The 15,453-nt window shown below is 52.8% G+C and overlaps 1 protein-coding gene across 1 annotated transcript in view; it reads left to right on the plus strand.

Annotated features, from left to right (window-relative positions):
* Positions 1-15,453, plus strand: part of SLIT3 (slit guidance ligand 3) — a 597,630-nt gene that overhangs the window by 557,774 nt on the left and 24,403 nt on the right. The window contains exons 25-28 of the mRNA XM_080803857.1: positions 416-579; positions 3,001-3,125; positions 10,197-10,294; positions 14,028-14,167. Coding sequence (XP_080659983.1) covers positions 416-579; positions 3,001-3,125; positions 10,197-10,294; positions 14,028-14,167 — 527 coding nt within the window. The remainder of the gene's footprint in view (positions 1-415; positions 580-3,000; positions 3,126-10,196; positions 10,295-14,027; positions 14,168-15,453) is intronic.

A 15,453-nucleotide genomic window follows, 5' to 3' on the forward strand; every position in this document is an offset into this window, starting at 1 on the left:
CAGAATGTGTAGGTGTGGCAGGCTCTGAGCCCTTTCCGTGGTCTGAAGCTTCTCCCTAGGTTGCTGTGTACCAACACCTTCTCTGCAGAGTAGACACTTTCAGCAGGGCAAGTGAGCCACAGAGTCAGCCGGCCAAAGTTGGAAGGATCCTGGAAGGGCTAGGATTGGGGTTGAGTTGAGGATTGAATCTTAGCAGGGCAGATGCGAGCAAAACCTCAGATGTGGGAGGACCTTAGGTGGGGTGGAAACATCTGGAGGGATTGGAAGGACTATCTGGAGTCTGGTGGAAACTACTTCTCCATTAGGTCTCCAGTCAGACACCCCTAATCCTGCCAGAGTCTGAAGATTCTGTTTTTCCATGGAGCCTCTGGGCCAAGCTGAGCAGGGGGCCCTGACTTCTTGCTGTGCCTTCTAGGGCGCTGGGAACCAATCCTCTCCACTGTGACTGCGGTCTGCGCTGGCTCTCAGAGTGGGTGAAGGCAGGGTACAAGGAGCCCGGCATCGCCCGCTGCAGTAGCCCCGAGCCCATGGCCGATAGACTCCTGCTCACCACCCCCACCCACCGGTTCCAGTGCAAAGGTACCTGCTGACTCTCCCCTGCCCCCCCAGGGGTCTGCTCTGTCTCCGATACCCGTCAGAGCTGGGCATCTCAACAGATGGGACTTCTGCAACCACTGCCCCGTCTCTTCCATGGGCCACCTGGACAGACTCAGACGCTTTGTCATCTCTCCTCCAGGTCCCTCTGCTGGCATCCCTATGTGTCCCTCGCTGACTTCTTTCTCTATGTAGTTTTACACAGAGAAAAATCTTAAGCCTGTGTTTCTTTACCCAACATTCTTAAAGCATAAGCATTTTCCCATTTTTACTACGGCAAGTGTTTGGTACATGAGATTTTAATCGACTATATCCTTATGATAACAAACTGCTACCTAGTTCTTATGTGCTGAGCATGATGTTAAGCCCTTTTTTGTGTGTTATTTCATTTAATTCTCAATTTCCAAGTATTTATTTAATTCCCTGACACTCTTGGTAGACTTCAGTATTACCCTTATTTTTAAAAATGAGAAAGCTGAGGCTTACCTAGGGTAAGGGACTTCTCAAGTCTTGTCTTAGGAGGCTTCCAGGTCTTTCTGATTCCAGAGTTCACACTCTTGCCCACCAGGCCTATAAAATATTCTCCCATAACTCCTTTAACCAATTCCTGGAAAACCGATATTTCCAATTATTTTCTTACCACTGATGCATAAAGGTCTTTCTCTACTTAAAATTATACACTTAGGGGCACCTGGGTGGCTCAGTGGGTTCAGTGTCCAACTCTTGATTTCAGCAGAGGGTCATGAGATCAAGCCCCGCTTCGGGCTCCACACGCAGCACGGAGTCTGCCGGGGATTCTTTCCCTCTCCCTATGCCCCTCCCCCCACCCTCTCTCTCTTTGCCCCCTCCCTCTAAGAAAATAAAATACAATTATATCCTTAGTAAGATTCAGAGAACAGAAACTACTGAGCCAGAGTATGTGATCATCTTTAAGGTCTTCACGCATATTGTCGATTGGTTTCCAAAAAGGTCGTAAACCACTTTATGCCCCCAATAGCACCATTTGAGTGCATTTTCCACCAGACTCTTGCATTATTTTATCTCATTTCATCTCATTTCTAATTAGAGACGCTTAAAAAAGTCGTATCTCCTATTTTGTCTGTCTGTATTGGGGAAACTGAATTTTTTTTTCAAAAATTTACTTTCCGTTTGTATTATATATTTTCTGTTAATGTCCTTTACTCATCTCTTAGAGCCTTGAGTTTGATTTACATACATGCTTTGATTACTCTATAAACTTCATGTGTCTCACATTTTTGCTTAAAGCAGGAAAACATTCCATTGGTTTTAAGCTAATTTTTCATTTTCCTCCTCCTGCTTCCAAAACATCTGACTTGATTAATGTTTAAGAGGCCCAGCTCACTCTAAAACAGTGCTTCTCAATCATAGCTGCACATTTTGGAATCACTTGAGGACCTTTCTACTGGTGCCTGGGCCCCAAGCTCCAGTTTTTAAATTCAGTCTGGGTGGGGCACAGCCTGGGTGTGCTGGGGATATTTAAAAGCACCTTCGCTGTCCGTACTGCAGGGTGACCTGTTCATCCCAGTTTGGCTGGGACCTTCCTGGTTTTTGCACTGAAAATTCTGCATCCTGGGAATCCCCTCAGTCCCCGGCAAACCAGGCCAGAGAGCGTCCCCTTCCTAACGTGAAGCCTGGGGTTGAGTCAGCTGGTAGAGACTCCGTTGGGTCGGGCCGTTCTTTCTGTTCCCTTACCCACAAATGGTCAGACTTGCCCGGGGGTGGGGGGGGCAATCTCAGCCCAGTCTCCGAAGCTCTGTGCAGGGACCATGAGGGCCACCCCCCACCCTTACAGCTGAAGAGAACAGGACGTGGTCGGAACTGTCATAGAGGCAATGTACGCCTGAGCACAGTCTGCCAGCCACCACTGACCTCATCACTGTGTCTTTTGCCGTCACTTCTTCCCTCCTCCTGCCAGTTCAAGGGTTCCACAAGGAGGACTTCCTTTGGCCCAGGCACCATGCCCTCCTTAGCCTAGCCTGAACTACTCCATGGGGAGGGGTGCTTGGGGGCAGAGGAATGGGAGGTCCAAATGGAGCCTGGACCCAGAGCTCCCAGAACATAAAAAGATACACAAGGGTCTTCTAATTATGGTGCATTGTTTGTAGATTAGCTCCAAAATCGGATCAGGCTAATTATAGTAATTGATTTGACTGCAGAAGTGCTTCTGAATGATGCCCCACTGTGATTTTTTTTCCCTCACTGGACAATGGCTGCATTAATGGGACTCTAGCTAGACTGGATGGTGCTGGCTGGGGAGGGCCAACTGCCCTCTGTGTGTAGAGATGGAGAGGGGCCGGCAGCTAGTTGAGGATGGGGCCAGAGAGGAGAGGAGGGGACGGAGGGGTGACCGTGACCTGCTACCAACATTCTGGTTTTGCTGTCCAGGGCCAGTGGACATCAACATTGCAGCCAAGTGTAATGCCTGCCTCTCCAGCCCATGCAAGAACAATGGGACGTGCAGCCAGGATCCCGTGGAGCTGTACCGCTGCACCTGCCCCTATGGCTACAAGGTAAGATAGGAAGCCTTGCCCCCACCCTCCATGGCCCCAGGAGGGGCCCTGTGCCCTGCTGACCCTCCCTTCTCCAAGGGCGGCCTGGACAACTCCATTTTGCTGGTCACTCCGGAGTGGTCTTTGCCAGTACCACTCCTCGTCTACTGCTGCCCAGTCATGCAAAACACAGAGAACCCCTACAGTCTTGACAGTGACACTCAGAGATAAGGAGGAAATGTAATATTTGTATGCTCTTTGCTAAACATGGGGAAGTTAAGTCTCAGAGAGTTCAGATGTTTCCAAGCAGAGGCATCTGTGGAACTCACCATCCTGGCTTCCCTTCAAGGGGATTTCCAGATCCTCCCCTCCACCTCTCCAGCTCTGTCCTCGGATGGCCAGGGCTGGAAGCACCGCTCTGAAGGATAGAGGGATGGCAGATTGAAAGGCCTGGGGGCTGCCAAGCCAACACACCGTTGACAGGCTCGGGTCAGCACATAAGGGGATGGAGATGCTGGTTCTCCTGGGTGTCCTCCCCAGAAATCCAGGCTACCTCCAGAACAACCTTTCCTCCTTTCTTCTCATCCAGCACCACACAGAACATGTTATCCTGCCTCCCTACTAACATCCATAGAGTATGGACTATGTGGCAGGTGGTCTGCTTGGCATTTTACTCACCTTTACTTTTTAAACACATCCTATGGGGAAGACTAATTACTTCCCATCTACAGATGTGGAAACTGCATCTCAGACTGTTGAAAGGGCTTGACTCAATGTCCCAAAGCTCATAAGCAATATAGGGTTGGGCTGGGACCTAGCGCTATGTGATTCCAAAGTCCCCACCCTTTCCCCTGGATGGCCAAGCCCCTCACTGTGCCTCACTGGGGTCAGCAAAGCTGTGGCTGAATCCTCTTCCCCAGGACCTCCCCCACTTCCCACCTCCCCAGGGTGCCCATCCGAATGGAGCGGGCAAGCCAGGAGTTGCAGGACCACTCCAGAGCTCACCTAATGCCCATGGCTAGTGTGGCAGAGTGGGAGGGAGCCGGCATCGCTGGGTCTGCTGTCCCCAGGGGCATCTGCGTGTGTAGTGACCAGCTTGAGGGGCAGACTCACTCTGGGGAAGAGGGCTCCGTGGTGGCTCTTCCACGCCAGCTGTGTCTCTAGCCGACAGTGTCAGAGTGCCACCTATGGGCCTGGCACAGGAGAGCCAGAGGATTCCCTTTGCAGCCCACCAGCCAGTCTTGCCCCAGCCAACCACCCCAGACCCAGGCATCCTATGTGTGCATGTGCACCGACATTGCAGGGGAGGTAGAGAAATTAAGATGACATCCTCGGGCCTAGGTCCTCAAACTCCCTTTTTTAATTTAATGCCGTAAACAGACTGTGGAATTACACAAAGGGCGAGCGTGGACTCCAGCTGTGCTGTGTGGTGATGGCCAGGGGTCTCTTCTCCGCCTTCCATCCACAAACCAGGGCCCATCTCACAGGTGTGTGGTGCGAATCACAGGCACGATAACGTGTGCAGCGCACCCAGGAGAGTCGTCCGTGGGCACGCAGTAAGCCGGCCTGCTGCTGCCTTTGGCTTCACCTTCACCCAGGACTCTCGGTCCATGAGTCTGAGTGTCAGAGGCCATCAGCTGCTCTCCTAGAAAGGGGACAGGTGCATTTATGACATCCCCAGTTCCAGACGTATGTAGTTCTCTGGTATGCACTGACTGTGTGCTGGGCGCTCAGCTGGACGTTTGCATTTATTCCCTCCCCTAAGTTTTGTGGGTTTTTTTAAGTTTTTTTTTCATTTCTTTTTTTCTTTCTTTTCAGCATAACAGTATTCATTGATTTTGCACCACACCCAGTGCTCCATGCAATACATGCCCTCCATAATACCCACCACCTGGTTCCCCCAACCTCCCACGCCCCTCCCCTTCAAAACCCTCAGTTTGTTTTTCAGAGTCCATAGTCTCTCATGGTTCACCTCCCCTTCCAATTTCCCTCAACTCCCTTCTCTTTTCCATCTCCCCATGTCCTCCATGTTATTTGTTATGCTCCACAAATAAGTGAAACCATATGATAACTGACTCTCTCTGCTTGACTTATTTCACTCAGCATAATCTCCTCCAGTCCCGTCCATGCTGCTACAAAAGTTGGGTATTCATCCTTTCTGATGGAGGCATAATACTCCATAGTGTATATGGACCACATCTTCCTTATCCATTCGTCCGTTGAAGGGCATCTTGGTTCTTTCCACAGTTTGGCGACCGTGGCCATTGCTGCTATAAACATTGGGGTACAGATGGCCCTTCTTTTCACTACATCTGTATCTTTGGGGTAAATACCCAGTAGTGCAATTGCAGGGTCACAGAAAAGCTCTATTTTTAATTTCTTGAGGAATCTCCACACTGTTCTCCAAAGTGGCTGCAGCAGCTTGCATTCCCACCAACAGTGTAAGAGGGTTCCCCTTTCTCCACATCCTCTCCAACACATGTTGTTTCCTTCTTTGCTAATTTTGGCCATTCTAACTGGCGTAAGGTGGTATCTCAATGTGGTTTTAATTTGAATCTCCCTGATGTCTAGTGACGATGCCTCCCCTAAGTTTTATAATCACCTGTGAGGCGGGCAGTGTCATCCCTCTCTGAAAGATAAGGGAAACTGCTTCACAGTCTGAGTCTTGCTCCCTTCTGTGTCCAATCAGCCTGCGTCTGAAAGTCCGGGAGCTGGGTTTGAAGCCCCTGGCTGCTTCCTGCCCCACTTCCTGCTACGCTTATGAAACTGGCCTGGCATTCGGTGTCAGAGCAGAGTGCGAGCACAGGGCTCTGGCAGGACAATGCCGCTTGTTTGGACTTCGCTCACAAGGTTCTGAACGTCTTGTGGAAGAATTTGAGCAGAGATTGGGGCCTTTAGGAAGCTGCTGGGCTCGCACAGGTCTGGGGTACGTGGAGGAGGCTGGTGGCGGAACAGTGCGTGGTGGTGATGATGGTGATGACTAGGACAGCAGGAACATGAGCAGGCAGCATTTACTGAGTGCCTGCTACATACCGACAACACACTGAAGTGCAAGCATTATCGTGCCTACCCTTCCTCGAAGCCCTAGGAGGCCAGGTCCATTTTCCAGTTTAGGAAACTGATAGTGGACGAGACCGTTGGGATTGAGAGCTTAGAACCAACAGATTCCAGAACCCATGCTCTTGACCGCTGCATTCATGGCCTGCTGGCAAGCACCATGAGTTCGTGGCCATGTGGGAGCTGTCAGAGTCTCCAGACCAGGGCAGAGTAGGGTGTGCTGGTGGGAGGAACACCAAGCAGGACCCCCAGAGCTTGTCTCTACCTGACTGTGTGACCTGAAACAGCTCCTACCACCCCCCCAAACTCAGGTTCCTCAACCTCAAAATGCAGCAGGTAGAACCAAAAAGTTCCTTAACCATGGGTTCCATCTGACCCCCTGCCCTGTGTTTGTTCCCCTGCGTTCCCTTCTTCTGGGGTCAGAGCCCACCTGAGCAGAGTGACTGAGTAGTCCTGGGTGAGTTGCAGAGTTGGCAACAATCAGCAGGCACCCACAAAACCACGCTCAGCATTCTGACATTTATCTCATTATTTCCCCAAATCTCAGTTTTTCCATGGACTGAGTGACCATGGGAAGCCACAATATTACCCCAAAAAGCATGGCCCCCCACTGCGTAATGTTTAGTAAAAGCTACTGTTCATCTATAATGCCAGGCCTCTGTGAAGCAACGTAAGCACATCACCTGATTTCATATTCTCTTTTATCCTCTGAAAGATGTTTTGTTGTCCTCTTCTGGTAGTTGTAGAAACTGGGCTCAAAAGGATCAAATAACTTCCACAGCTCCCACACCTAGAAAGTACATGAGCTAAACCCAGAGGCCACATCTCCCTTGCAGGGGAGTCTATACCCCACAAGGAACCAGTTCCCTCTGAGCCTCACGTGCCCCTCCCCCAACCCCCCACCCCGGCCCTGCACATTCTCGGCGTCTACTCACCAGCAGAGCTCCTGTGAGGACTGAACAGGTCATGCATGCACTTTGGCAGCCTCAGAGCCAAGACTCAGCAGCTGCTTCAGAGAGAGAACAGTTTTACAGCTATGCTAACACTGGGGAAAAGACAGTATATGTTTGGGCTCATTCTGTTTTCAGCCATTTAGTTTCATGTGGCTCTGTTCAGTGTCCCAGCACAGTGCTCCTCACACTGTAATGTGCACGGGAACCTCTTGGAGACCGTATTAAATGCAGGTTCTGGCCCATAAGAGCTGAGGTCAGGTCCAAGTTTATGCATTTTTTAATACTTTTTATTTATTTGACAGACAGAGATCACAAGTAGGCAGAGAGGCAGGCGGGTGGGGGGGGGAAGCAGGCTCCCCACTGAGCAGAGAGCCCGATGTGGGGCTCGATCCCAGGACCCTGAGATCATGACCTGAGCCGAAGGCAGAGGCTTAACCCACTGAGCCACCCAGGCGCCCCCAAGTTTATGCGTTTTTAACAAGATCTCAGGGAATGCCAGTGCTAGTAGCCCAAGGACCATACTTTGACTAGGCAAGGTCCTGGAGCAGCCCACTTGGCCCCATCTCAGAAAGAGGTTTCCAGTGGGGACAGCAACTCCCAAACTCCTTTAAAAGAAGCCAGAAGTCCCAGCCACGGTGTCTGTCCTCTTTCTCTCTCTCATACATACACACATACACACACACACACACACACACACACACACACACACAGCGGTGGGAGACCATGGAGCACCATAAATCTAGTAGATTTGAGCAAAGTGAGGCTGAAGAGAGTTGAATTGAGCTAATTAGCCAGGCATTGACAATGGTGATTATTTCTCAAGGACACGTAAGTGACAGAAATCCTCACCTCCAGGCCCAATTAGCACATCGTCAAGAGCTAGGGTCTGCCTCCTGGATTTCTGAGCTCAGCGTAAGGGACTGCAGGAGACCCCACCAACTCCACATCTCCCTATCCCACCCCCAAGGGAGGATCCCACCTGGAGTCCCTGATCCTTGAGAGTTCCCCAGAGCCGAGAGGCTGGCCCCGGTAGGGGCGAGGAAGGCCCCGCCTTGACCTGATCAAGGTTCTCCTGTCCTGCTCTTCACGGCTCATCCGTCTAACACACACTCACACTCCTGAACAATTCAGTCCCAACTAAAGGCCTGAAAAAGTCTTTGGATCCCTCTCCCCCCCACCCAGCCCTGCCTCAGACCCCTGACGTCAGCCCCATCTCAAGAGCTCTTCCTTCCAGCGCTACTGTCACATGCCAGGTGCTCATTATATACATGCATGATTTCTCGTCACCATAGGTGAGGTCATTATTATCCCCACTTTATAGATAATGCAGACAAGGCTCAGAGAGAGCTGGTAATCCCCTCAAGGCGCACAGCAGTCCGACGGGAGCGTCTCCCCAGGCGTTCTGAGTCTGGAGCCGTGCTGTGAGAGGGCCAGCAGAGAGGTCCCCGGCGCCGGCTGCGGACTGCCTGGCTGGCTTCAGCTGCTGCCTGCTCCCCTTGCTGCCGTGCCGGCTTGGACATATTAGCTCACTTTCCAAGCCTGCCTTCCCGATCTGGAAATGGCCATAATAACAACCATACCAATCTCAGAGGGTTGTTGTGAACATTATATGTGATCGTGAATATAAAACCCTTAGTGTGAGGCCTGGAATGGAAAATGTGCTCAATAAATTGAGAATGAGTATTGCAGTTTCCATCGCACACAATGAGTCTCTGAAAGGGATCCCGTGTTGCTCTGGTTTAGAGTAAGCCCAGATCCCACCCCAAACTGCATTCTCCTTCTCCCCCTTGAGAAACCCCTGACTGGCCCTTTGCAGTGAGAGCCGTGAGGGCCAGACCCACGCGGCTGTGCCTCCCGGCTGCTGGAGACTGTGCCTGTGGCTTCAGGGTGTGAGCCGGGAAGAGGGTTGCAGGCCCAGTTGGCAGTGACCTCCAAGACAGGGAGCCTGGCCGCACTCCGCCCCAGGCCCTGGCAGCAGCCACGGCGGGAAGAGGATTTTCTCAGGCAGATGGTGAGCAGGTGGTATGGCAGTGGGAGGGCTCCTGTGATCACCCCCGCCTGGCATGCTGCCCACACCAAGCCCACAGCCCAGAAACGAATGCAGCGGATGCCTCCCCAGACCCCATGGGTCCTCCAGGGGACTGCTTGTCAAGACTTAGCCACGGCGCTGGGGCATCAGTCCCACAGGAGAAGCTGGAGCCCGGGCCAAGCAGTGGGCGGCTCCCTCCGAGGAGGCTTAATGGCCACAGTGTCCGCCTTGGGCTCCCTCCTCAGTGCCTTCGCCCTCACTGTCCTGCCCGGCGTGCTCCTCCCTACCTACCACACGGTTGGCTCCTTCTCAGCTCAAGGGTCCCCTTCAGAGGGGCCCACTCCGGAGGAATGCCACCCCACCCACAGCTGTCTGTCGCAGTGTCCTCAGTCCGGCTGATTCTGATTCTGATTCTGAAAGAATCAGAACTTTCAGTACCAACGCCCGGGCCCGCTTCCAGACCCATCAGAGATGAGCGACGGGGGGCGTTGTCACTTTACAGGGGTGAGGTCTGCTGGCCACACCTCAGCACTCGTCCGCCCTACCCACATTGGGGCCCCATGGAAGCCTCCGCAGGGCTAGGAATACGGTGGCCGGCTAGCATGTACCGAGCGCCTACTGTGTGCCAGACGTTTTACATTCTTGAGGTATTTCCTTGCGGGAAGGGCCGCATTTAATTCTCACGACGCCTCTGTGAGACAGGCTGGGAGAGGCTAGAAGGCTTGCACAAGGTCACGGTCAGCCCACCAGAAAGAGATGAAGCTGGACCGTGAAGCCAGGTTTTCCTTCATTCTCGCCCTGCAGTTTGGGATAGAGAACAGGATGTGAATTCTGGGAACTAGTGAAGCTGAGGCCCAAACTCCTGAGTTCGCTCACTGACTCCGAGGGCCCCCTTCGGCCTCCTCCGGGCCACACAGCAGACTGGTCCCAGGGCCTCCTTGTGACCATCTGCCCGGCCCCATCTCAGAGGATGCCGGGAGCTCCAAGGGGCGTCCTGGTCCAGGCAGCCATTGAAAGCCTCCCTAACCCGGCGCTGTTCCCTCCTCTCCTCAGGGCAAAGACTGCACCATGCCCATCAACACCTGCATCCAGAACCCCTGTTGGCACGGGGGCACCTGCCACCTGAGCGACAGCCACAAGGACGGGTTCAGGTAACTGCGCCCCTGTGGGCCTCTCCTCCCTCCCTCAGAGGGCTTTCTGGGCAGACTCCTGGGGCAGGCTGAAGAAGCATAGCTGTTCCCCGAGGGCCTACTATGTGCCCACACCGTGCCAGGCCCATCGCACGGATGAGCTCCAGGCCCTTCTCACCCTATGAGGGAGCTACTGTGATCCCTACGATACAGACGAGAAGGTCGGTGCACCCACAGGAGCCATCCTCTGCAGTGACACGGTTAGCAAGCGCTGGTGCAGGGGGTTCAGGGAGTCTGTCTCCAGGGCCAGGAGGGCACAAGGGGAGGCAACAGCTGCTGGCAGAAGTCAGAGAAGGATGGCACGACGGCTCAGAGCCCCACCAGCATGGGAATTCCAGCACTCTTCTGTGTGCTACAAACAGTAATAACAGGTGACATTGACTACATGTTCATTATGTTCTGGGCACGAGCTTGTCTGTAGTATCTCATTTAAATCCTCATAGTGACCCTATCCACTGGAGGCTGGGGCTAGCCCCGTTTGACAGATGAGGAAACTGAGGCACAGAGATGGATTTGCTCAGCCACCTATCCTGACACTCATTCCTGGGTCTTCCCACCCAAACTTGTTCCTCCTTAAGAGCTCAGGAAGAAAAGAGAATAGAAACCACTTAGGTTTTTCCCATCCCTGTTCTAAAAGCGGGCTTTCAAGACGTCTGCCAATCCCCAGGCCCCCTTCCTACTTCCCACCCTTCTCGATTGCTTTCAGATGCCCAGTTTTCCTGGCCCCTGGCCCTGGCAAAAGCAGACCAGTAGGAAGTGGTTCCTTTAGCACCCCTAGTGAGTGGGTGGGAGGCAGGAGAGGAAGGGGTGCCGAGCCAAGCTGTGTGTGGATGTGTCAGAACTCAGACTACAAACGAGTATCAAAGGCACTCGCTAGGGGCTGCCATGTGGTCTACAACAGGTTCTGGGCTCCCAGTTCTACCCAAGGAACCCAGCCTGCCCCTGTGTCTACTTGCCAAGCCAGCCCATCAAACTCTGGCTCTTAAAAAGTGAAATTCAAGGCAAGGTTTGTTTTCCTGCCTGAAGTGAGCCAAACCACGCACTCCAACCTTATCGCTGGGAGCGGGTGTGGGGTGGAGAAACCACACAGGAACTTCACGCGGAGGTGGCCATGCGGCCCCAGCCAAGGAGACACCTCCAGGGTAAGAGCCTGGCTCTGCCCACCCAGCCAAGGGATGGAGGTCTGCAAGAGAGAGGAGTGCCCTTGCAGGTGACCATGTCTCTCCCCTCTGGTTCCATTGCAGTACACCTCCCACCCCCCAAACATGCCCCGCCCTCCTCCTTGTGGGTGCCTCCCTCTCTGGAGCTGCAGGTGAGCAGAAGGATCTTGTCTCCACCCTCAGTGGCTGAGGGGATACAGAGAAACTGGAAATACTTTTAGAATTTCATTTTCAAGAAAAAGGGCCCAGACCTCCAAGATTAGGGAAGTGGAGTGGAGGATGAAGGCAATGAGGACCATAAACTGTGGGGACAGCACAGTTTATGGGGGGCTCCCAAGAGCAGCCCGCTCCCTCACTAGGTTAACCCCTGATAGGCTGGCAAAGTGAGGGACACCGTCAGGGAAGCTGTGCTCCCTTTTTCCTTCCTGTGTCCCTCTGCTAAGGCCGCTGTAAATGAAGTACCACACAGGGGTATCTTGGAACAATGGAAATGTATTCTCTCACGTTTCCAGAAGCCAGAAGTCCAAACTCAGGGTGTCAGCAGGGCCATGCTCACCCTGAACCCTGTAGGGGAAAGGCAAGGATCCTTCCTCACCCCGTCCTAGCTTCTGCTGGTGGCTGGCGATTTCAGGCCTTCCTTGGCTGGCCGCTCTGCCCCGCTGCGGTCTCTGTCGTCATTATCTCATGGCATTCAGCCTGGGTCTCTGTCTCTACCTGGCCGTGTTCTTACAAGGACGGTGGTCATATGGGACCAGGATATGGTCCCTCCCCCAGGATAACTGCATCTAAGTTATATCTGCCTCCTCATCAGATGCTTCTCCAGTCTTAGTGCATTATCTGCTCACAAAAAGAGCAAAGGCCAGCAGAGCTGGCCGGGCAGGAGACCAAGACAGGAGATAGGACCTGTCCTACATCCCCAAGCTAACTGGGTGCTCTTGGAGTCTCCTTGACAACCGCCTGCCAAGGTTTCCAGTGAGGGCAGAGGAGACTTCAGTCTCCTTCCCACCCTCTGTCCACTGCATGAGCAAGCCGTTCCCTGACCAGCCATCCGTATCCCAGTTTCATGCAATCCCGAGGCTCTAGGGACAGCCTGGGTAACTCATTTCAGGAAAATAGGCAATATTGTGGTTTCACACCTTCGAAAACCTACCCTCTGTCTGGCTCTGAGGAAATCGCTTTTCATGAACACCAGAGTCCCTCACAGAAAACAGGAATCCATCATTTTGCTTCACCTCAAGAGCTCAGACTGAAGAACCCCCCAGCCTTCTGTAGAAGATGTGACACAGCTTTCAGGTTGTAGAGGAAAGGAAGTTAAGTAGGATTCTAGAAATCCACTTCCTGTTAGTTTAGGTTAGTGCCTAAATCCCAAATCAGAGCAGTCTCTAAAACAGAGAAAGGCCTGGAATCCTGAGTCTGAAGCTGGAACATACATTCATGAATGGGGTGTAAATCCCTGATGGGGGGCTGGGCCACAGAGGGAGGAAGTCCCTGCAGCTCATTTAATCAGATAGTCGTCTCCCACCTGTGCCCCTTCTCATTCGCTCAGGGTTCTCCATCCCGGCTTAGTTTGCACCCCTAATCCTGGGATGTGACCAAAGCTGGGCAGAGGACTGCCAAGGTTTGAGGTTTTTAACCAAGAGATGTAGCGCTTTGGAGACAAGTTAAGGGAATGCATCATGCAATCCAGTGTTTTAAGTCAAGCTCACCAGAGAGCCTCGGCATGGGCAGGAAAGCCTCCTTCCGCCCCATCCACTTATCCCCCAGAAGCTGGAGGGGTCCCAGAAGTAGGAGTACACACAGGGAACAGTGGCATCCCTGAGAAAGGGTAAGGAGGCCAGGTGTGGAAATATCTAGAAGTGAAGCTAGCTAACATGTTCTGAGCATTTTCTGTGTGCCAGGGCCCCACTAAGCCTTTGACTTGTGTCGTCTCTTCACGCCCCATAACCACCATGGGGGAAAGTTATACTCTGCCAGTCACTATATGTGGAAACTGAGACACAGCATTTAATTAATTGGCCTAAGGTCTTATAACCAGGAAGCAGCAGACCCAGAATTCATTTCCGATACTTGACTGCAGATCCTGATCCTGGCCACCGTGCCCTATTCCTGCTCGAGGTAGAAGGCCTGTCCTTGAGTAGAAAGTCACTCAGAGGGGGGATGTGTGTTCTGCCGTTTCTCTCTCTGTCTACAAACCACTACCAGAGAAGAACCAAAGGAAGACAGCTGGAGAATTTAAGCTCTCTCCAGGAAACCACTTCCAGCTGGGGGCTGGGGGCACGGAGGCAGGCAGCCATCCAGGGCCAGGGGATGGAATGTTGCCCAGAGACAGCAGGCTAGATGAGATGACCTTTGCGGCCCCTGAGGGTCTTCCTGCTCAGGACCCCAGGGCTTCAGGTATACAGAGTGCTGCGTGGGACCTCCATCCAGAGAGAAACCTGACTAATTATCTCCCCCCAACCTTCTTTTCTGCCACCCCAACCCCACCCCACTCTCTGACACCCCCTCCTTCCTCCTCTTCCCACACATCCCCAAAGCTGCTCCTGCCCTCTGGGCTTTGAGGGCCAGCGCTGTGAGATCAATCCAGACGACTGCGAGGACAACGACTGTGAGAACAATGCCACCTGCGTGGACGGGATCAACAACTACGTGTGTGTCTGCCCTCCTAACTACACAGGTGAGGCCCCCCACGCCGCACCTGCGCATGGCGGTGGGCCAGGGGTCACGTGCTAAAGAATTCTCTTTTCTTAGCTTCTTTCAGGGCCCCCACCCTCTGCCCCCGTGGACAGAGAATCCCCCAAACCCGGTGCTGTGCCAGGAGGGGCTTCCCAGAAGCCCTCTCGGCTTTTTGGTCCCTTCCATCCCTCCCCCGCCCCCCATACCACCCCACCTGGCACATCCCTAGCTCCTCCCCATTTGAATCAGGCTCCCAGGGCACTTGGAGCTGTCTGCTCCAGTGGCTGATGGCCATCCCCTCCTTTGGGAACCCCAGAGAGCCAGCGCTGGTTGAGGCCAGCAAAAGGCATTTGCTTTCCATTTCTGCTTTGCTCAGGTCTAGTCTGCTTTCTCTGGAAATTCACAGCTTCTAGACATTCTGCTAGGAGCTGAGGATACAAAAATAGCCAAAACAAAGTTGCATCTCCTAAGAAGCTCATTGTCAAGTGGAGAGAGACATGTAGAAAGAAAATACAACATCTGTAAGCCCCCGGGGAGTCCTGGGATCACAGAGGAAGAACCTAACCCAGACAGAGAATCCAGGGAGGCTCCCATAGGTCATTCGTCAGTATCCTCATGCTACCCATCCACCCCTAAAACACAGCACCTCTATGTCCTGTATTGACAGCCCCTGATGAGAACAGTTACATCGACTAGATGATGAAGCAAAATGCCACCCAGTGGCAGGAGCACAGCCTCCTTTGTTGTAGGATCAACCCAAAGTGGCATATTCAAGAATGCAGTTCCATAAATCCCGTGAGTTCTTTGAGGAAAAGCCTCCAGGAACGAGAGTTGGAGCGGCACTGTGTGTAATAATAGCTCTCTTCCATATGATACAGAAGCAGCGAACTAGAGGTTCTGACAATTCTTGCTTGAAAGAATGCTGTTTAACTTTTGTTTAACCCTGCAAGTCCCAGATGTATCTGAAGTCAGAACTTCCCTCCTACCCTACCCCAGATCTCCTTCCCAACACAGACATTGTGTGTTGCAAGAAACATATTTTAGGAAATAGCAGCCCAAGGCAAGGATGAAAACAAGGACCGGGCACCCCAGGGACGGCTGCAGCCTGTCCTTTTGGCACCTGGCTTGACATCAGGAACGAGGTAGGAGATGAGAATACACTGACAGTGATTAGAGGCATTCTGACGCCATGGAGAAGGAAGCCAAGTAGCCTCCAGTGCCCCTTGGGACCCTGTGCCATATGCAGACCCCCAGCCCATTAGCCCGGTATCCCCCAAGCGCACTCTT

The sequence above is a fragment of the Martes martes genome, assembly GCF_963455335.1.
Source record: "Martes martes genome assembly, chromosome: 5".
NCBI classification, from domain to species: Eukaryota; Metazoa; Chordata; class Mammalia; order Carnivora; family Mustelidae; genus Martes; species Martes martes.